General features: G+C 42.5%; 1 protein-coding gene across 1 annotated transcript; it reads left to right on the plus strand.

Annotated features, from left to right (window-relative positions):
* Positions 1-16,738: 16,738 nt before the first annotated feature.
* LOC110499044 (transcription factor Sox-9-A) lies at positions 16,739-20,698 on the plus strand. The gene is made up of 3 exons (XM_021575875.2): positions 16,739-17,563; positions 17,800-18,050; positions 18,378-20,698. Exons 1-3 carry the CDS (start codon positions 17,124-17,126, stop codon positions 19,160-19,162), a joined length of 1,476 nt encoding a protein of 491 aa, XP_021431550.2. The 5' UTR covers positions 16,739-17,123; the 3' UTR covers positions 19,163-20,698.
* Positions 20,699-23,117: the final 2,419 nt, after the last annotated feature.

The raw sequence follows: 23,117 nt of genomic DNA on the forward strand, positions 1-23,117 counted from the left end.
TTTGGTTCAATTCCCATCCAGCTGCATTGGATATGGAATGTATCCACAGGAATAGAACTCCAGAACTGACTGGGATTTAGATGGAATTGGCAAGATGATTACAGCGTGTGAGTCGATCGATCTCCTCGTTAAATCCCACTGGGCTTCCCTCTTCTCGACGTCTTCTCTCTTCTCGTTTTTATTTGCACCAAGCTACAATATTTGGATCCTCTGGTGAACCCGTCCCGGTGGACTGCTCTCTTCCTTCCTGACACCTCCCTCGTTCTTTCCCCTCTAACTCATCAGTAGTATTTAACCATGGAGAGAGAGAGCCTCGGAACATTCCCGCATTCCGCCCAGAGTCTAGAATACTGCTTTAATAATGGCCCCAGAGAATGGGACCCCTGATACCACCAAGGCCTCTCTCCACACATATTATTCACACATGCACACACACACGGAAACATCATCCAAACGCATCCTTGCGTGCACACGTGCATGCACAAACACATGCGCACGTACGCACGCAGGGACACGCACATGTAGGCGGGCAGACAAGCACACACTGCCAGCAGCATTCATAGCCTCCCGGATCTAGGACAGTGCTCACAGGGTAGAAGTGGCCCCGGTAGCTTGGCACAGTCTAGGCACTGCCCTGTCATCGTCCATGCCAGGTGTTTACCTGGCAACCCCTGGTACAGCGGGTATACGTGCCCAACATCCGCCCACCCCCTTAAAGAGCCGTAGCATCCACCAGGTAAGAAGGCCAAGTTCCTTCCATCGACCAGGAGGCCAAGTTCCTCTCCCAGTCTCCCCAGAGCTGCTTCACTAACCCTGGCTGTTATTAAGCCACGAGGCAGGGGTCAGCGGAGGTAAAGACAGGGTAACTCTACCTTTTTAATTACAGGCCTCAGTGGTGCGATAAGCAGGTCAGCTCATACCTCCACGGCCAGGATGCTTCTGAGCGAAGCAGCAGGACTCCTGGCAAGATATCAGCATAGCCTGTCGAACTTTCATTCTTAGATCTCTATCTGTTCTGAGATATAGGAACCGCAGCTTGACGTTGCATCGCCTCAGAATCATCCACAGATGTACCCTGCCTCACTTACTAAAGGACTGTCATCGCAGCACACTGCACAGACGCTAATCTCGATGACCTCTCTCCGTCCTTCTATCTCTCTCTCATATATATATATATATATATCTCTATCTCTCTCTCATATATATATATATATATATATATACCTTTCTCTCTCTCTCTCTCTCTCTGTCTCTCTCTCTCTCTACAGATCCAGTTCTACTGTAATAATCACACTACTCATGAACTATAGATGTCAGGAAATCAGGCAGGACAATTTCCTCTTGCGGTAAGTAATGCTAGCGTGTTGAAGCAGAGGGGCAGAGGGGAGTGGCAGGTTAGAGGGGTATGATACTGTAGCTACTAGCTACTGGGACAATCTGATTACACTGACCCCATGCTGCTGTCTCCAGTCTTGGGCCTGGCCTGGTCCTGTCGTGCTGAGCAGAGGCAGGGTTATGGAGCTAAGAGAAGCTGAGGGCCGGACGTGGCTGGCTGTTGGATGCCAGGGGATGCCTGGTATACTGTACTCAACAGCGCACACTCGTATTCACACTGCCTCCACCACTTAGCAAAGTGATCTTCAGACAGGATGGAGGGGGGGGGGGGGGGGGGGGGGGTGAAAGGGGGGGAAAGAGGGTGAGAGGTAGGAGTGAAGGGAAAAAAGGGCAGAGGTGGATGGAGTGAGGAATGGAGAGGGAATATAGTGATGGACGATATAGGGAGAGGGAGGAAGAGGGGCGCAGACTCTCATAGGTCAGTTTAATACCAGAGGAGAAAAAAAATACAACAATAACATATATAGGATATGACCCAGGAGTACACAGACGGCTTGATTTCCCCGAACAATTACCACTCTCAATAGGAGAAAAAGAAATAAGGTTATTCTTTCTGTTAATAATGTGCTGTCTCAGCATGTCCACTTCTGATTCAAGGCCTTTCAGGCTGTGGTTTGGGGTGCAGAGTGGTTCATTGCGGAAGAGACTGGTTTGAATAGCTGACTTTTATCCTCCCTCCTTCATTCAAATATTTGTCTCAACAACATCTCTTAAATCATTTTGACATTGCGATAGCATGTTGTTTTCTTGAATTACTGTACATACAAGCTCTTACTTTTACATAATGTCCCTTCCTTTTGGAGAGGGTCCCTTTCGGCGGGTTTTGGGAGGGCAGGAGTGGGACGAAAGGAAAGAAGGAGAGATGCTGCACCCGGCCAAAGCGATCCGATATCATCACTCTTTCATTTGGCTAGCAGCCTTTCCCAGGTAGTATAAGAGGGAGTGACTGTGCAGAAAGAATAGGGCTTTTCATTAGGCTGACGAACCCTGACGGCCACAGAGAGGAGGGGGAGGGAGAGGGAAGCCGTGAGGAAGCAGGAATGGGTTGACAAAATTGCCAAACAACATCCTATAACACATCGTGCATAGCTGCATAGCGATGCTGAGGTAGCACTGTCTATGAGTCAACAATGACAAAGTGGTTCAACCACAAGACCGTGAGCGGTTTTGAAGGTCGAACGGTACTCATAACGGTAGCTCTGGCAGGCCGTTTACCATGGAGTGCCTACGTCAGTGTGACAGTGCTAACTATATTTAGGCACCTTGCTGTGGTTACAGAGAACAGAAACAGGGAGGGAGGGAAGAGGGTTTGGATGAGGATCCACTCAACAGCACCTACCACCGGTGCTCAGCTGTGAACCAGCCAGGAGCAGGCAATGACATCATATCCCGTTAAACGTCGATAGCTCTGAGAGTCTGGTGCTGGACCACTGAGCTTGGTCAGTACAAAGTGAGCCACTGAAACAGAACAGTCCAAGATACACACAGACACACAAACGCATTCATGCTCGGGACTTGTATAAATTGGACCTGTGTAAAAATACATCTGCATTGTGGTTTTGCCCTAACTGACACCAAATAATGGCATAATGAACCACATCGGTTAGTGGGAAACAAACATGTGTAAATGGCAAGCCCACTGCATGGCAGCAATTACCATAAACCCCAGTCATTAAGACATCAAAATCAGCCCCTGAAACGTAATTGAGCAGAACCACGGGTAACTGTAGGTTACAAAGCGCTAGGCTATGAGGACAAATCATTTTAGAAAAGCATCTAGCACCTCTGTCTGCACTGCACAATTCAATAAGCTATAAAAAAAATGTGCAGCGTTATGGTTGGAGCCCCTTCCAGTCAGACTAACATTTTGCTATGTCAGGAGTTTTCAAGCATTCTTGCTCTTCGCCTTGGGTGCTCTCTCCTTCTCTCCATCTCTCCGTCCACAGACAGAGCTTTCCACTGGCATGGGCCTCCCGCTGACAAGCCATTATCCTCTCCCCACTGTTGAAACCTAACAACTGCTCAGCATTATTAAGGTGTGTATCTGTCATTAGTTAACTAGCCCTGGCAGAGGACACCATTGTTATTGTAGAGAGAGGTATTTGCACAAGCCGTATCTTTGGAGAGAACCAGTATTTCTGCGGCTTTTCGCAATCCCCTGTCTGAGTGGATCCAGTTTCCCCTGGCTTGCTCCTACACCGGTCACCTGATTCACATGTTTTTTTTTTTTTTAATCAGGGTTTTTGAATTCCCTGGAAACCTGACATCTGAAGGCCTCAGAGTGATTCAATGGAAGATCACACTGGATCTGTGCTGGAGACATTCTGTCCAAACAACAGAGATAAATATTAGTGGTGGTTTGGTTGGTGTCTAGCAGGGGAGTGAGAGCGAGAGAGTGAGAGAGAGCGAGAGAGAGAGAGGGAGAAAAAGAGACAGCGGGAGAGAGGTATAAGGGGAGAGGAGGAGGAAATGCGAGGGAAAGAAGCTCTGCTTCAGTTTGGAGGTGTCAGGGGCCTGATAAGTCCTGTTCAAACATTCACTGGAACAGAATGACGTATGTCAACAGACGCCTGGTACTCAGGTCTCTGTGATGTGAGTTGAGCCGCTAGTAGGCAGGCACACAGCCCTACAGGAACTATAAATCACAGACACTCGACAACGAGCAGTGAGTGACACCTTTGACCCACGCAGGCAGTAGCCCTGGCACACGCATCCAAGCTAAACCATCCCTCTCCTCTCCTCCACCGCACCATATGAAGGATATCACATCCAGAACTTCCAATTCTGAACACACTTCCACATATCAAACATCATGTCACAACAAGTTGAAGTGATCGACTGAATTGGAGGCCTGGTATTCAAAGAATATACAAGGGCTTACTGGGTACGATGGCGGGTGAGGCAAGGATCTATGACACGGTGTGTTGATTATCTTTGATATACATATAAGTACAGTCGGAAGTTTACATACACCTTAGCCAAATACATTTAAACTCAGTTTTTCACAATTCCTGACATTTCATCTTAGTAAAGATTCCCTGTCTTAGGTCAGTTAGGATCACCACTTTATTTTATGAATGTGAAATGGCAGAATAATAGTAGAGAGAATTATTTATTTCAGCCTATATTTCTTTCATCACATTCCCAGTGGGTCAGAAGTGTACATACACTCAATTAGTATTTGGTAGCATTGCCTTTAAATTGTTTAACTTGGGTCAAACATTTTGGGTAGCCTTCCACAAGCTTCCCACAATAAGTTGGGAGAATTTTGGCCTATTCCTCCTGACAGAGCTGGTGTATCTGAGTCAGGTTTGTAGGCCTCCTTGCTCGCACACACTTTTTCAGTTCTGCCCATACATTTTCTATAGGACTGAGGTCAGGGCTTTGTGATGGCCACTCCAATACCTTGACTTTGTTGTCCTTAAGCCATTTTGACACAACTTTGGAAGTATGCTTGGGGTCATTATCCATTTGGAAGACCCATTTGCGACCAAGCTTTAACTTCCTGACTGATGTCTTGAGATGTTGCTTCAATATATCCACATAATTTCCCCTCCTCTTGATGCCATCTATTTTGTGAAGTGCACCAGTCCCTCCTGCAGCAAAGCACCCCACAACATGATGCTGCCACCGCCGTGCTTCACGGTTGGGATGGTGTTCTTCGGCTTGCAAGCCTCCCGATATTCCTCCAAACATAACGATGGTCATTATGGCAAAACAGTTATATTTTTGTTTCATCAGACCAGAGGATATTTCTCCAAAATGTACTTTCTTTGTCTCCATGTGCAGTTGCAAACCGTAGTCTGGCTTTTTTATGGAGGTTTTGGAGCCGTGGATTCTTCCTTGCTGAGCGGCCTTTCAGGTTATATCGATATAGGACTCGTTTTACTGTGGATATAGATACGTTTGTACCTGTTTCCTCCAGCATCTTTACAAGGTCCTTTGCTGTTGTTGATTTGCACTTTTCGCACCAAAGTACGCTCATCTCTAGGAGACAGAAGGCGTCTCCTTCCTGAGTGGTATAACGGCTGCGTGGTCCCATGGTGTTTATACTTGCGTACTATTGTTTGTACAGATGAACGTGGTACCTTCAGGCGTTTGGAAATTGTTCTCAAGGATGAACCAGACTTTTGGAGGTCTACAATCTTTTTTCTGATTTATTTTGATTTTCTCATGATGTTAAGCAAAGAGGCACTGAGTTTAAAGGTAGGCCTTGAAATACATCCTCCAATTGACTCAAATTATGTCAATTAGCCTATCAGAAGCTTCTAAAGCCATGACATCATTGTCTAGATTTTTCCAAGCTGTGTGAAGGCACAGTCAACTTAATGTATGTAAACTTCTGACCCACTGGAATTGTGATACAGTGAATTATAAGTGCAATAATCTGTCTGTACACAATTGTTGGAAAAATTACTTGTGTCATGCACAAAGTAGATGTCCTAACTGACTTGTGCCAAAACTATAGTTTGTTAACAAGACATCTGTGGAGTGGTTGAAAAACAAGTTTTAATGACTCCAACCTAAGTGTATGTAAACTTCCGACTTCATTTGTATATATATATATATACACATTGCCTTGCGAAAGTATTCGGCCCCCTTGAACTTTGCGACCTTTTGCCACATTTCAGGCTTCAAACATAAAGATATAAAACTGTATTTTTTTGTGAAGAATCAACAACAAGTGGGACACAATCATGAAGTGGAACGACATTTATTGGATATTTCAAACTTTTTTAACAAATCAAAAACTGAAAAATTGGGCGTGCAAAATTATTCAGCCCCTTTACTTTCAGTGCAGCAAACTCTCTCCAGAAGTTCAGTGAGGATCTCTGAATGATCCAATGTTGACCTAAATGACTAATGATGATAAATACAATCCACCTGTGTGTAATCAAGTCTCCGTATAAATGCACCTGCACTGTGATAGTTTCAGAGGTCCGTTAAAAGCGCAGAGAGCATCATGAAGAACAAGGAACACACCAGGCAGGTCCGAGATACTGTTGTGAAGAAGTTTAAAGCCGGATTTGGATACAAAAAGATTTCCCAAGCTTTAAACATCCCAAGGAGCACTGTGCAAGCGATAATATTGAAATGGAAGGAGTATCAGACCACTGCAAATCTACCAAGACCTGGCCGTCCCTCTAAACTTTAAGCTCATACAAGGAGAAGACTGATCAGAGATGCAGCCAAGAGGCCCATGATCACTCTGGATGAACTGCAGAGATCTACAGCTGAGGTGGGAGACTCTGTCCATAGGACAACAATCAGTCGTATATTGCACAAATCTGGCCTTTATGGAAGAGTGACAAGAAGAAAGCCATTTCTTAAAGATATCCATAAAAAGTGTCGTTTAAAGTTTGCCACAAGCCACCTGGGAGACACACCAAACATGTGGAAGAAGGTGCTCTGGTCAGATGAAACCAAAATTGAACTTTTTGGCAACAATGCAAAACGTTATGTTTGGCGTAAAAGCAACACAGCTTACACCATCCCCACTGTCAAACATGGTGGTGGCAGCATCATGGTTTGGGCCTGCTTTTCTTCAGCAGGGACAGGGAAGATGGTTAAAATTGATGGGAAGATGGATGGAGCCAAATACAGGACCATTCTGGAAGAAACCCTGATGGAGTCTGCAAAAGACCTGAGACTGGGACGGAGATTTGTCTTCCAACAAGACAATGATCCAAAACATAAAGCAAAATCTACAATGGAATGGTTCAAAAATAAACATATCCAGGTGTTAGAATGGCCAAGTCAAAGTCCAGACCTGAATCCAATCGAGAATCTGTGGAAAGAACTGAAAACTGCTGTTCACAAATGCTCTCCATCCAACCTCACTGAGCTCGAGCTGTTTTGCAAGGAGGAATGTGCAAAACTGATAGAGACATACCCCAAGCGACTTACAGCTGTAATCGCAGCAAAAGGTGGCGCTACAAAGTATTAACTTAAGGGGGCTGAATAATTTTGCACGCCCAATTTTTCAGTTTTTGATTTGTTAAAAAAGTTTGAAATATCCAATAAATGTCGTTCCACTTCATGATTGTGTCCCACTTGTTGTTGATTCTTCACAAAAAAATACAGTCTTATATCTATGTTTGAAGCCTGAAATGTGGCAAAAGGTTGCAAAGTTCAAGGGGGCCGAATACTTTCGCAAGGCACTGTATATATATATAAAATAGGTACATGTACTGTAGTAATGCCATGTGTAGTAATTTGCCTGCATAGTAGTTACAAAATATACATGCACACTCTGGACTCAATGTCTAATCACTGCATCTAGATGTGTCCCAGCTAGGACATCCTTTAGGACTGTTAAACCACAACCTGAATGGAAAGAGAGAGCGCTAAGCCCAGGAGAGAACTCCCAGATCTCCCCTCAGACAGCCCAGGAGAGAACTCCCAGATCTCCCCTCAGACAGCCCAGTGAGATTCTCAGGAAAAGGCAGACACGGTTTAGCAATTGACTCCCACTGTTTGCCCAGAATTTTGACGCTGCAACTCGAAGTCAAGATGAGAAGTTTCCCAAGGTGTCTCAGCCATACCCATCTCTGTCCAACCCAGGGCCAAGGCAATGCCTTATGTATGACCGACACTCATCACTCATGGACTGGAGTCGTTATGGTGTGTTACATAGTGGAGTGTAAGGAATTCAGACACGGCATAACGTGGATGTCCCGATGCAGCACTTACTGTGTGTAAAAATAAATAAAAAATGCAAACTCCAAGGCACATGTGGTTTAGAACAATCCAGCATGGTTGGGATGAAAACAATGTCATATTTCATCCAAATACGTCGGCCTAGGTCAGCTGTTCAGCCATAACGAAAATGTTCATGGTCTTGATGAAAATAATGAACTATGTGGAAATCTTACCTAGGTAACAATAATGTAAATCCCTGCACCAAAGCCTGCCCTCTTATCCTCCAACGGACACGTTTCTTTTTAAGTGCCTAATTGTCTTTTTAAGTTCCCAATGTATCCTAGATGCAGCCTGTACCATGTTTGACCATGATTGTTTTTAGTGTCTCAAAACTCAATTTGAGTTGGCCACAATGTGGTTAAAAGAATATATATCGATATTTGCTGTTATTGTATCATTGTGGAGGGACACTTAAATAAAGGTGTCCAAGTCTAACTTGTTCTAGGCCTGCGGCTCAGTGAGTCTTATCATTGCCTCGTCCTACCGTTCAAAGGATAGACTACGTTCGACATTGTACAACAAATAGGATAAGGCGTAGGCTATTGCATCCCAGCCGATATCTTACAGTCTACGTAGTGTTTTAATTGTATTCCACTGTTGAAAAGTTGTCAGACTTCCACATTGAATAGAGATATAAAGTTGACAGAGTGTGTGAGATGTGGGGGAGTATGGCTGAGTGTAAGTACATTAGACCATTTGTTTTGTTAAGTTTGTCTTGTGCCAATTCTGTAGACTTTGTTATCTTTGACCGGATGTCGCGTGGGTGTAGGCCTACCGTAGCAGGAGCTCTTCTGTACGCACTCGGAGGAAGGGTGATCCACATGGTGCAATGGTAACAAGGTGTGTAATTGTTAGTCCAAAATGTTTTGAAACGGCAGCCGTTTACTCCAAACAAAAACAAAAAAAGAGAGTTTCTATTGGAAAGATTTGGCGTTCCTAGTGAATGTACGCCTGGGATTCAGGTGTGTTGGCCTAGTCTGCTATCTTGGTGCTGAGCAGGTGGCGGGAACTACAGGAAAACAGAGAGAGAGAGGATGGGTTACGGGTGAGTCACATCTTTCCATCTCTACTAGTTTTGATAGTTGGGCCTCTGTACACCACACCACTTTGATCACACAAACTAGGTCGAGGAGAGATTATTGTGTATTGTAAAGAGACGGACCTACATAGATTAAAATCTCTCTTTAAGAGATGTTTTCTACACTACCTCCGGAGGTAGAGGGCCTTGACACTGACTAGACTTTTTGCAAAAATACCCTCAGCTGCTCATTTTGTGACACTCGCCCGACAGTTACCCCCATCTAAGCAGGGCAGTGTAAAGAGAATTGTCTCGTTACGCCAACACTCTTACAGTAAAAGTTGTAATAGCAGAGCAATTTAACAGCTGAAATCTACGGACATTTGACATTTTTCTAAACTCACAAGGGAATTATAAAAATGTTCAGTCGCAATTTGCTTTTTACCTCATATCATGACTTTCATGATATTGATCAAATTAAGCCTGGTTTGTTTGAAGGTAACTTTAATATCTTCCCACCTTGCAAGCTAAACATTTTCCCAGCAATTTTACTAATTTTGCCATAGGGCAGAGAAGGACATTTGAAGTTGTACAGCTAATTTTCTGCAATTCCACACATTTTGCAATAGGGTAGAGAGAAATGTTTTCAGTTTTTAATATGATATCTGAGTGAGAGTAACAAACATAATCAATGAGGGCCCACCCGTCAGAAATTACAGGTCAGACGCTGAATTGTCTGTTCTGGCAAAGGTATTGGAGTCCCTAGTCAAAAGGCAGCTTAAGGCCTACCTCCAGGAAACCAATATTTTGAGTGGTATGTAATCAGGTTTCAAGTCTAGAAACAGCATTGTCACAGCAACTTAGAGGATTTTGAGTGACATAAATTGTGCCCTGGGTAAGAAGCTGCATTGTGTATCTGTATTCATAGACTTGTCAAAGGCATTTGACACTGTGGACCATACTGTCTTGGTGCAGAGACTGAAGTTCATTGTTATTACTGGTCATGCTCTGGAGTGGTTTGTGAACTACCTGTCAAATTGAACCCAGTGTGTTAAGGCAGATGGTTGTAAGTTGGAAACCATAGAGTTATGCTTGGGTGTGCCTCAAGGATCAATTTTAGGTCCCTTGTTGTTTATTATCTAGATCGACAACATTGGGAGACATATTTTAATGCGGATGACACTGTTCTCCATTCAAGTGGCAACAGTTCGACTTTTGCTTTTGAAAAAGCTCAAAAAGCATTTCACATCATTCAATAGAATCTGTACAATTTTAAGCTTGGTCTGAATTCTTTTAAAATAAAATGCATGGTATTTTCCAATACTAAACACTAGAAACGGTGTAATTAATTGCTACTTTGGAAGGACATTCTATAGAACAAGCCAAAACGTACAAATATCTGGGAGTTTGGGTGGATGAGACGTTGAAACCGAGCATGTTGAAACCAGGAGTTGGAACAGAGCATGGAAAAAGATACTTCCACCATGTGTACCAATGAAATGTTTACTTGCAGGCTCCTTCTCTACAATGCAACAACAATAAGAAATAATAAAAGATAAGAATACGAACTAAGTAAATGTAGAATAGAATAAACATTTTACCATAACTATAATACATGAAGGCAGAATTTATAGTCCAATATTTACACGTAGTAAGAGTCTAGTAGCAGCATGGGTGAGTTTATTTTACTAGGCAAGTCAGTTAAGAACAAATACTAATTTTCAATGACAGCCTAGGAACAGTGGGTAAACTGCCTTGTTCAGGGGTAGAATGACTGATGTTTTACCTTGTCAGCTCAGGGATTTAATCATGCAACCTTTCGGTTACAAGTCCAACACTCTAACCACTAGGCTACCTGAGTGAGTGAGTGGGTGAGTGAGTACATGTGTGCTAAGGTGTGGAGCATCAAAGCAGGTGGTCAGTCCAGTTCAAGTGTATAGCAGTCTGATGGCTTGTAGATAGAAACTGTATCTGAGCCTGTCGGTATCAGACCTCATGCTCAACAGTAAGGCAGTGAACAGCTCGTGGCTGGGGTATGTGGTGTCCTTGATGATGCTGTCTTCCTTCCTCAGACACCATTTCGAGTAGATGTCCTGAATGGGTGGGAGCACGGGTCCCAGTGATACACTGGAACGTCTTCACCATCCGCTGGACGGCCTTGAGGTCGTGGACGTAGCAATTCCCGTACCAGGCTGTGATAACCGGCTGGGACACTCACGATGGTGTAGCGGCAGTATTTGGAGAGGACCCAGCATGGCATGCCGAATTTCTTCAGTCGCCTTAGGAACAGAAACTCTGTTGTGCCCTCTTGACAAGAGTGGTGGTGTTGATGGTCCATCTCATTTGTGAGTATTCCTCACATCAAGCTTGGAGAGCGAAAGCACCTAGTCGTCCTGAGCAGGTAGAGTCTTCCTAGATGGCTCGGTATTGTCTGCCTTGAAGCGAGCATAAAATGTGTTAAGCTCATCTGGGAGGGAGGCTTCGGGGGGCACCACACAGTTGGATTTTCCTTTGTAGTCTGTAAGTCCTTGCCACATGCGTTCAGTTCAAGTTTAAGTATGTATTGTCTTTTTGTATCCCTAATGGATTTGCGGAGCTCATACCTGCATGCCTTGTCATAGGGGTTCATTCTGCTGACATGTAATACTGCATTACGAGCCCTCAGCATGGTACTGATATCTCTGTTCATCCAGGGTTTTTGGCTGGGCTATCCAAGCCTAAAACTCCAGGACCTGGTGTCCCTGGAGGAGTTCAAAGGACAAATAGATGAACAGGTTGTTGAGACATGTACAGTGCATTCGGAAAGTATTCAGACCCCTTGAAATGTTCCACATTTTGTTAGGCCTTATTCCAAAATGTATTAAATTGTTGTTTTTCCTCATCAATCTACAAACAATACCCCATAATGACAAACCCAAAACAGGTTTTTACATATTTTTGCTAATGTATTAAACTATCAAAACGGAAATATCACATTTACAAAAGTATTCAGACACTTTACTCAGTACTTTGTTGAAGCACCTTTGGCAGCGATTACAGACTCGGGTCTTCTTGAGTATGACGCTACAAGCATGGCACACCTGTATTTGGGGAGTTTCTCCCATTCTTCTCTGCAGATACTCTCAAGCTCTGTCAAGTTGGATGGGAAGCATTGCTGCACAGCTTTTTTCAGGTCTCTCCAGAGATGTTCAATCAGGTTCAAGTCCGGGCTCTGGCTGGGACACTCAAGGATATTCAGAGACTTGTCCCGACACCACTCCTGCTGTTTCTTGGTTGTGTGCTTAGGGTCATTGTCGGGTTGGAACGTAAACCTTCGCCCCTGTCTGTTGTCCTGAGCGCTCTGGAGCAGGTTTTCATCAAGGATCTCTCTGTACTTTGCTCCGTTCATCTTTCCCTCGATCCTGACTAGTCTCCCAGTCCCTGCTACTGAAACACATCCCCACAGCATGATGCTGCCACCACCATGCCTCCCCGTAGGGATTGTGCCAGGCATGACGCTTGGCATTCAGGCCAAAGTGTTCAATCGTGGCTTCATCAGATCAGACAATCTTGTTTCTCATGGTCTGAGAGTCCTTTATGTGGATTTTGGCAAAGTCCAAGTGGGCCGTCATGTGCCTTTTACTGAGGAGTGGCTTCTGCCTGGCCACTCTACCATAAAGGCCTGATTGGCGGAGTGCTGCAGAGATGGTTGTTCTTCTGGAATGTTCTCTCATCTCCACAGAGGAACTCTGGAGCTCTAACAGAGTGACGATCGGGTTCTTGGTCACATCCCTGACCAATGCCCTTCTCCTCCTATTGCTCAGTTTGGCTTGGCGGCCAGCACTAGGAAGAGTCTTGGTGGTTCCAAACTACATCCATTTAAGAATGATGGAAGCCACTGTGTTCTTGGAATCTGTGCATCGACATAATCCTGTCTTGGAACTCTACGGACAATTCCTTCGACCTCATGGCTTGGTATTAGCTCTGACATGTAATGTCAACTTTGGGAACTTATATAGACAGGTGTGTGCCTTTCCTAATCATGTCCAATCAATTGAATTTACCACAGGTGGACTCCAATCAAGTTGTTGAGGATGCACCTGAGCTCAATTTTGAGTCTCATAGCAAAGGGTCTGAATACTTATGTAAATAAGGTATTTCTCTTTTTCATTTTTTATAAATTAGCAAATATTTCTAAAAACATATTTTCACTTTGTCATTATGGAGTATTGTGTGTAGATTGATGAGATTTTTTTGTATTTAATACATTTTAGAATAAGCCTATAAACGTAACAAAATGTGGAAAACGTCAAGGGGTCTGAATACTTTCTGAATCCACCGTACTGTAGTTGTTTCTAGTTGTTAACCGATGTCACTAGTTTGCGTTGCCTGATGTAAGGAATCATGTTGTTTTATTTCACACCTACCACACTTATGCCTGCATGCACACACACGCACATTGCCTGTTTGTCTGCTGTTGTATTTGTGCTGTTGCCAGCGTCTTCTGTCGTTTTGTTGTACTTGTTTTTTGTGTGTTTTTTCCCCCATCCCCACATGAGGCCTATTGCCTCTTGCCAGGCTATCATTGTAAATAAGAGTTTGTTGTTCATTTACTTGCCTAGTTAAATAAAAAAAATGCAATTCAACCATGATTAATACAAGTTTAGATAGCTGGCTAGACTAGTTTACTAATCTAAAACATTTTATCTGACATTGGCTAATTAAGTGACAGTCAGTGACTGACATAACAAGAGAAAAACACAACCAAATCTTTAAATTGCACCTTGTGTATTCTCCTATTCTGACTCTCAAGAGTAAGTCTCACTAGACATACAGTATTTCATTCATGTAAATCCACCCCAAGGCCACTACTTTTTCCCCCCTCAATACATTTGTGATGATGCTGCCTTGCACAGTGTGAACATCTAATTAAATCATGGTCTTATTCTCCCACTCTTTCATCCATTTGATTGTCTACCTGTTGCTGTGTTTAGGCCTAAATGTTAGCTATTGTGCTCGCTGTAAGATTTTTATCCCAGTATTTGTAACATTGGGATCAATGTCATTTTCTAATTAGGCCAATAACAAAGAAGTATTTTTCAGACATTGAAATCAGATTCATTTTGGGTTCTGAATTCAAGTTGAAAAGACGTCTCTTCCGGATGTTGAAAATACGTATTTTTCGGACTTTTCTCATGTTTAATTTACAGACTTTTTAAAAACATTTATTTTCATGTTAATAATTACTAATAATTAATTAAGATTGACAGGGATGGAACTCTTGGAACTTCAATATGTGCCATTAAATATGAAAATGCCACATTCCACTGACCTGGCGGGCTAGGTTTGCATGTTTTCTACTAGCCTGGTTTGAAAACTACTAGCCTCGAGCTAGCAGGCTCGTTAAATGTCCATCCCTGCAGGCAAGCATTCGGTTGATAAAACTTGATTCGGGAGCCTACTTTGTTTACATTACATGGCTCGCTAGTTATTATGCATTTTGCTACTTTTAAAAGTAAATATTACTCACTTTAGAACAGTTACTTGCAAGCTCATTATTTCCTGCAAGTGTGTGGTGCACTTCCTGGGCTTAGTTTCTCATTTTGATAATATAAATGTTATTCTGAGATGAGCGACTGTGTGCACGTTTGGTGGTGAATTTAATTTAGTTTAATTTAGTAATTATTATTATTATTATTTTAAATTATTAGTTAAATACTCTGATATATTAAAAAAAAACTTTCTGAAGAAGTGAATTGGAATGACCCAATCCAGGTAAGGGTGCTGCCGTCTGGTATCTGTGCCAGCCGGTTTCAGACCTTCAGGGCTAGAAGAAGGAACGAGCTTGCTGATTGTAATTAAACACCTGATTTCAAATGACAGAATGTTATCCAGTGCCTTCCTCCCTTGAACTTGAAACTGCATAACAACATTGTAAGTCCTCGTCTTCCTCATCATCATCCTTGGAGCTCTGTTGGTGAATGTATTCAGTGATGCCTTTATTCCTTTTAAAACTATAAACAAACAAGGACACTAATTGAGTGGCGCATGGGTTATTAACAAAAGTCTCAAATGCTCTCTTCTGTTTATGTTAAAAGCGAATATCTTAAATAAACAGGCTCAATGTAAATAAATGTCTGCGCAAGAGTGCAGACACCATGGGAGTTTCTGAATCTGGAACCAGAGCTCTAATTGCACTGAGGAGAAGATAGGATTACTGACTGATTCTACATTTCGGCAGGCTGACATAATGCAAACAAACAATTTTACAACATCCAGAGTCCCCTTCCACTTAAGCAGCCCGCAATAGGCATAGAAACAGAGAGAGAGAGAGAGAGAGAGAGAGAGAAATAAAACACATGTTGCACACACACATTACAACCTAAATCAAATGTCCACAACTTCACAAAGCCAAATAAACAACCAAACGACATGGGTTCAGACGGAAAGGACTGTGAATGACCAAGTGGACCCAGTGGACACCGACTTTATTATGGTGATCTCTAGGTGAGACATAAATATTTCTGTGTTTTGAGGGAGATATAAATATGATTTATCAATGGAGGGTGCATGGTGAGCTTGGGTGAGGAAATACTTGTTCGATTTTATAATGATAATTTTGACCACTTGCTTTTATCTCCAGCGCTGCCATTAGAAGAAGAAACAATCATCCTCAACGGTTGCGACAGTGCAAATGTTTCAAACTTTTCTTGTGTTCCTCATGTCCTCCAGAAAAAGGAACACGTTGTAAAGTAAGTTCCTGGGCTGCTGTCTCCCCCTATGGGCATATGTTATCATGGCATGCATGGACCAACATTTTATTTTGCCAATCCCTCTCTGCAAACCAAACGGTAAAGACTGTATGGCCATTTTGAACCAGTCAAATAATAATTGGTTTTGTATGCATCGAATAAATAGTATTTTATATATTTGTAATGTATCTGCTGTGGCCTTTATTTGTCGCACATAATAGCCGTAGGCATGGTTACTACAGACCCTCCTCGATTGTAATGAAGGTGTGACTTTGTATGACTTTCGATATAGGATTTCTTATGCAGACAAATTGAGTCATAATGGAAACAATATTGGTAGGCCTATTTCCATGATTTCAATGTTTTATTTCGTCAACTATTAGCTTTTTTTTTACTGGTTTAACTTTGAAGGTTTGAGTAAAATAAAACAAATCAAATCATTTTTTTATTGGTCACATACACATGGTTAGCAGATGTTATTGCGAGTGTAGCGAAATGCTTGTGCTTCTAGTTTCCGACAGTGCAGCAATATCTAACAAGTAATATCTAACAATTCCACAACAGATACCTAATACACACAAATCTAAGTAAAGGAATGGAATAAGAATATATAAATATAAGTATATGGATGAAACACTCAAATAGTCTATGATTTAAGAATATAAAAAATATTTGTAAACCTAAATCAATTTCAGTACTTGAATTATTATACCTACAACAATATTGTACACAAAATGTGAAACTGTCGATGCATATGCTGTGTGTGTGGAGGGGAGGGGGCCGTAGGGATCAAATTCCTTCAGTTCGTTATGCTCTGTCGACCAATCACATTTGGGTATTCTCGGGTATTCTGTAGCCGTACAGTAACTCACTTATAAAGTCCGCTTGCAAAGGATTTCAGTTCAAAGCACGCACACGTTCTGGAGATACTATTTGGAGACAGACTAGAACACTTTCTCTTTTTATCTGAAAAAAAAAAGTTGCCGCAAATCATCAGCTGTTGCTCGAGTGTGGAGACGCCTGCAAACAAAACTAGGTTATTATACAATATTTTAGAAAGGCATATGCATAAAGACATTCTCTCTCCAAAAGGCTTTGTGCAGTTGACTGCCTCATTGCAGGAGCAAATAACGTCTACTGTTACTTTTGATCCACTTTTGGACATTTTAAATACTTTGGTCAAACTTTTCCTCGTGTGTAAAAGCATCTCTAGGGATCTCACCCTCAAGAGCCGTACTTTCATATTTTGTGCGTAATTGTTCGACAACATTTTTCGTATGAATCTACTCGACCCCTTCCTGAAAATGACAGACGAACAAGACAAATGTCTCTCTGACGCACCGAGCCCGGGCATGTCCGAGGACTCTGCGGGATCCCCGTGCCCTTCCGGCTCTGGCTCAGACACCGAGAACACCAGACCTTCAGAGAACGGTCTGCTGATGGGTCCGGACGGTCCCCTCGTCGAGTTCAAGAAGGACGACGATGACAAGTTCCCCGTGTGCATCCGCGACGCTGTGTCCCAGGTGCTGAAGGGCTACGACTGGACCCTGGTGCCAATGCCAGTCCGAGTGAACGGATCTAGTAAGAACAAGCCCCACGTCAAGAGACCGATGAACGCGTTTATGGTTTGGGCGCAAGCCGCTCGGAGAAAACTGGCTGATCAGTACCCTCATCTGCATAACGCGGAGCTGAGCAAAACTCTGGGGAAACTATGGAGGTGAGTCTCACTCCTCTGTTATTACTTCCAAAGGTTTATTTCGAGTGGCATCGCGTTTGTGGTCTTGTTAATGAAAATAGTTTTTATTTAATAGGCAACTCAATTCTACTTTTACTCGTGCATTTTGCGCTCGCATGTGAACTCGATACTGTGATCATTTAACCTTCGTCGTAAACTATTTGGTTGTTAATTTAATATTTGATTTACTCATGTATCTATTTGCCTTTCACGCACAGGCTTCTCAATGAGGGAGAGAAGCGTCCGTTCGTGGAGGAGGCAGAGCGCTTGAGGGTACAGCACAAGAAAGACCACCCCGACTACAAGTACCAGCCCCGGAGAAGGAAGTCCATGAAGAACGGACAAAGCGAGTCTGAGGACGGCAGCGAGCAGACGCACATATCGCCAGGAGCGATCTTCAAGGCGCTCCAGCAAGCTGACTCTCCAGCCTCTAGCATAGGAGAAGTGCACTCCCCGGGAGAACACTCAGGTAAGAGGAAAGAAAATGCGTAGTGCCTATTGCATTGGTCTCATTCAACATGTGTTCATCAATGTATATTTGACACTTCAATGCTGCTAGACTTTTTATAAGAATATTGTCTGAAATAGATTGTTTGAAAAGCTGATGAGGATATTATCAGATATGTTCTCTGTTAGTTTAACTTGATGTCTAGACTAATTTCTTATTCCACTCATGCATGACCACTTGTAAAGCCCTTATTTTTCCTTTTCAATTAAATCCATGGCTCTGCTCTTGCTCTGAGATTTGTATTACAGAAATATGTATTCCATATGTAACCCACCCTCTCTCTCTCAGGCCAGTCCCAAGGGCCCCCCACCCCTCCCACCACACCTAAGACCGACATCCAAGTGGGAAAGGTGGACCTGAAGCGTGAGGGTCGCCCCTTACAGGAAGGCACGGGCCGTCAGCTCAACATTGATTTCCGGGATGTGGACATCGGTGAGCTGAGCAGCGACGTAATCTCCCACATCGATACCTTCGATGTCAACGAGTTTGACCAGTACCTGCCCCCCAACGGTCACCCAGGCGCTCCTGGCACTGCCGCTGGCCAGGTCTCCTACAACGGTACCTATGGCATCAGCAGCTCCGCAGTCAGCCAGGCAGCAGGGGGCACCGCAGGGCACAGCTGGATGACCAAGACCCAGAGTCAGCAGCAGCACTCCCTGACCACGCTGGGTAGTGGAGGGGAGCAGGGCCAGAACCAGAGGACCCCCACACACATCAAGACAGAGCAGCTGAGCCCCAGCCACTACAACGATCAGCAGAACTCCTCCCCCCCGCAGCACGTCACCTACGGCTCCTTCAACCTGCAACACTACAGCTCTTCCTCCTACCCCTCCATCACCCGCGCCCAGTATGACTTTTCTGACCACCAGGTCGGCACCAACTCCTACTACAGCCACGCAGCTGGGGGCCAGGGCTCAGGGCTCTACTCCTTCAGCAGCTACATGAGCCCCAGCCAGAGGCCCATGTACACCCCCATCGCAGACACAACAGGAGTGCCCTCCGTGCCACAGACCCTCAGTCCCCAGCATCACTGGGACCAGCAGCCAGTGTACACACAGCTCTCCCGGCCCTGAGGACACAGTCATCTACACACAGACTTACATAGACTGATAGACATGCCCATCTTGCAGAGGGAGACTTTGTCACAACATTCCAACATCTAGCTCCGAGCATACAGACACTTGAATTTACAACAGAGGAGAAGACAACAAAGAAGAAGAAGGAAAGCTGGACTTGAGAGAACTGAAATTAGACCAGAATGGCTCACAACGTGCCTTTTTTTGTGTATTGATTAAACATATTTTGAGCATTGAGAAATCCTCTGTGAGGACTGTTTAAATTGTTGATATTTTTAGTAGGTACTGTGTATGTTTTCTTACCTTTTTTACTCTGGCAGTTTGCTATTCTGGGGGATGTTAAACACATATTTGTAGAGAAAAAGCTTTATTTCTATCCAGTTCAGCAGTAAACCACAGTAGTGCAGTTATCTATTCTATGGCCTCAATTCTCTGGTGGAATTTTTTATAGGCAGTAAATCTCTGTCCTTTTTTGGTTGTGTTTGTTTTTGTTTGTCTTCCTGCAGTGCATTGTGCTTATATGTGCTGTGCCATCCAACAAAATGAACTACATTTGTATTTGTGCAGTTTAGGGTTTCTCCATCAATGATATATTCTGATTATAGGACGTTCTTAGATGTAACAGGGGCAAGGGAAGAAGTTTGGACGTTATCGTTTTGTGCAGGAGATTCCACCCTTTTGCACCATTAGTGCCTAGCATATCAGAGGTTGGGTGATAGGATGTCTGTGTCAGAGTGTGTGTGCTACAGCACATACTATAGAAGAGAGAAGCCACAGCTGAGATTCTACTTACCGTCTGACAGCATGTGTTTGACAGCCACAGGAAGTGCCCTTTGACCTCTCGGGCGTCCCCTGCCGTCCACCATCACGCCAGTGTCGTTTTACAGCCCCCTGCCTGATCCACCTCTCACCCCCTCCCGGCCCCTCTCAGTCTTAACCCTTTAATTTATTTATTAGCTTAATTTTATTTTCAAAGTAATTATTATTTAGCATTTTATTCTTTATTTTAATATTTTATACAATTAATTAATTTGTCTTCAAAATAAGTTACCTTCTGGATATTAAATGTCATATAAACCGGTCTTTTTAGCCGAGGGGGTTACTTAAAAAATGACACAAACTGTAATCATCATGCTTTATTTAACATATGTAAATGTTTCTATTTTAAATGTTTAATTTGTCATTTTTTTTGTTATCGAGTTGTGTACGGATTATTGTTAATTGTGAAGTTTGGATTCTAAACTGGAAATACGTTTTGAGCATAATGACAAAGTTTTACAATTGGTTATGTTTACGCTGTGGCTAATATGTTTGTGTTATTAGAGGTACCAGCATCCCTGTCTTTTCTAAGGACTTTTTTTTAAACGTCCTGACACATACAGTACTATCTCAGTACTGATGTTTTCTTTCGGATGCATCTGAACAAATTGTCATTTTCTTCAGCTAGCTTAACATGTTACTGTACTGTCTTAAAAAGAAGCTTAACTTTTGTATTGTATTTGCAATAAAAGAGAAAATACTCTAGAAACAAAATGGCTGTTGATATTTTATTGCACAAAACATGACCTACTTATTGAATAGGGTGGGGGAACAAGGAATCTTGAGTTTATATGGATAAACATTATGCTACATAACACCTCCATACGTTGGAATTCATAACATTTAAACCAACCCAATATCAACCTCAGAATTTTACTGTTTAGTCATATTGAGACAGAGAGGTAGACGGAAAGAGTTAAAGAGAGAGCCTGAGAGAAGGCAGTTCTCTCAGAAGCCTTGTTTATCTCATTTATTTTCTCGTTTTTTCTCTTCCGTCAGCTGGAGCAACAGGGGGTCCCCCCTTCCTCCAGTCTGCATGTTGTAAGGCTCTGGAGCTTTACTGGGAGAGGCTACTCTGCAGAAAAACATTACAACCGTGAAAAAAAACGTAAATGTTTTTCAATTTTAAAGCAGGGGACTTTGCTTCCCTACCAGCAAAGCTCTCTTTAAAGATTTTCAGTGCTGCCACCTTTTAAAGGTCAACTCAAGGAAATATTTACAAGCTTCACAACACCCGAGACCAAGTGCCATTTTCCTATTCTCTACTACTATGAATCACACCTTTTGGAAGCTATTGTGATTTTTGAAACCACAGTTTTATAGTATGGACACAAGGCATAGGAGGACCATAAAATGTGACTCATTTCAGGAAACTAAGCGTATGTCTCGCATTCAAACGTAAACATTTATTTTTGATCAAAGTGTGTTTTATGGCAGAAATGCTTTCTGGAACATGTAAACTTCCACGTTCGTTAATAACAAACTTGTATGCCATCTGTAAATATGAGTAAAATAGAGCCTAGTTGGTTTAGCCACGGAAAAATACAGGGACCTTCCCGCTAGCCATGATTGGCTGAGATAATGGATGGACAGGACATGCTGAGAGATGAGTTCTGATTGGTCTGCCATGTAGCACGCTTCTGTCTATAACAAAGGGCTGCTCAGTATGTGTAGGTAACCCTTTCTAATACAGCTTATATGAAAGATATCACAAATAACTGCAAAAGTGTTGCTCTCCACTTTCTGGAGGACAGAGTTTTGAAATCAGTGGAATGTCCGGTGGAAGCAGCATATGACAGCTAAGGAGATGGAGAAAATTCTGACTTTTAATTGCAAATATGTGGATGGGAGTCAAAAACAGAACACACAGAAGGCTGTTGTATAAAACACCTGTCTCCGGATTACATCTTCAAACTAAGGGCAACTATGGCATCTGTGACATAGAGGAAAGATATTATGCGTTTCAAATTTAGTTAGAAAGTTGTTTTCATTGCAAGTTAAAGCATGCTGTTAGCTAGCTAGCTAATGTTACATGTACGATCTGAGTAGTAATATTATTTGTATCTCAGAGCAATTTGCATTGATAGTTATAGCCTAATGTTAGCTAGCTAACATTGAATCTAGTTGATTAGCTACCTGCAGATTCATGCAAGGTAGTAATGTCATGAGCTAGCTAGCTACATGTCTAAACAAAATACTCTACTATGCAAGGTACCATTTCACTGTACCATAACACCTTCTGCATCCTGTGCATGTGACAAATAAACTTAGATTTTATTTGACATTGTGTGTGTTTACCAGAAATGGTAATGTGAAGAACAACATGACCTACACCAAAGTCAAATTAGCCTATAATGAATGCCCTGCTTTTATTTCACCACACTCACAACTGGCAAGATTCTTTCTGTAATTAGCATGCCATTAACTTGGAAATAATGATCTTGTTGTGAGTTTATTTTCCTGTAATAATTAATACAAATTAGCTAAAGTTAAGCCGTTATCAGCTTTATGATGTGGTCATTATTTTAACTTAACGTTAGCTAGCTATGCTATGCTATGCTAACAAGCTAGAAACAAACCAAAACATTATTTAGAAAGTTGCTTTTAGTTGCCTGGTTTGCTAGATTGACATAAACAAAAATGTATTTTTAAACGGATGGGTTTATTGGTGTTAAAATACACCAGTTATGCTAGTTTGGACAACCAGGCTGCTGATGTCATTAATGTGAATCCTTAAAGATAAGGTAGGGCTAGGCTTAAGAGGGTGTGATCAATGCTGAAAGGGTATAGACAAACTTTATCAACTTTCAAAGCAGAATTACTTTCCCATTGTTCCTCAACTGTAGTGTATGATATACCATTTTCTATCTCTGAGACTCTACTTTTGTCCAATGTAAAAAACACAATTTCAAATGTTGCTGCATAAGACCGAATCGATCCAGTCGGTCAAAAATATATTTTTATCCTTGTTATTGTACAGTATGTTTTTAAAATCATCATCAGAATCACTACACGCATAGTTTTATATGGTATCCGTCATTATTTTTGATCTGAAGAAGTGAGAGTGACAGTGACGGTGTATTATAGCCTTTTAGGCATAATAGAAACATTCGTCAAGGTGTGAGAGAAAGAT

This window comes from Oncorhynchus mykiss, chromosome 20, assembly GCF_013265735.2.
Source record: "Oncorhynchus mykiss isolate Arlee chromosome 20, USDA_OmykA_1.1, whole genome shotgun sequence".
NCBI classification, from domain to species: Eukaryota; Metazoa; Chordata; class Actinopteri; order Salmoniformes; family Salmonidae; genus Oncorhynchus; species Oncorhynchus mykiss.

What these genes read in the sequence shown, in the direction of transcription:
- LOC110499044 (XM_021575875.2), top strand. Translation starts at nt 17,124, where the DNA reads ATGAATCTACTCGACCCCTTCCTGAAAATGACAGACGAACAAGACAAA. An exon ending in ACTCTGGGGAAACTATGGAG is followed by an intron (nt 17,564 to 17,799) that starts GTGAGTCTCACT and finishes TTTCACGCACAG; the next exon opens with GCTTCTCAATGAGGGAGAGA. An exon ending in CTCCCCGGGAGAACACTCAG is followed by an intron (nt 18,051 to 18,377) that starts GTAAGAGGAAAG and finishes TCTCTCTCTCAG; the next exon opens with GCCAGTCCCAAGGGCCCCCC.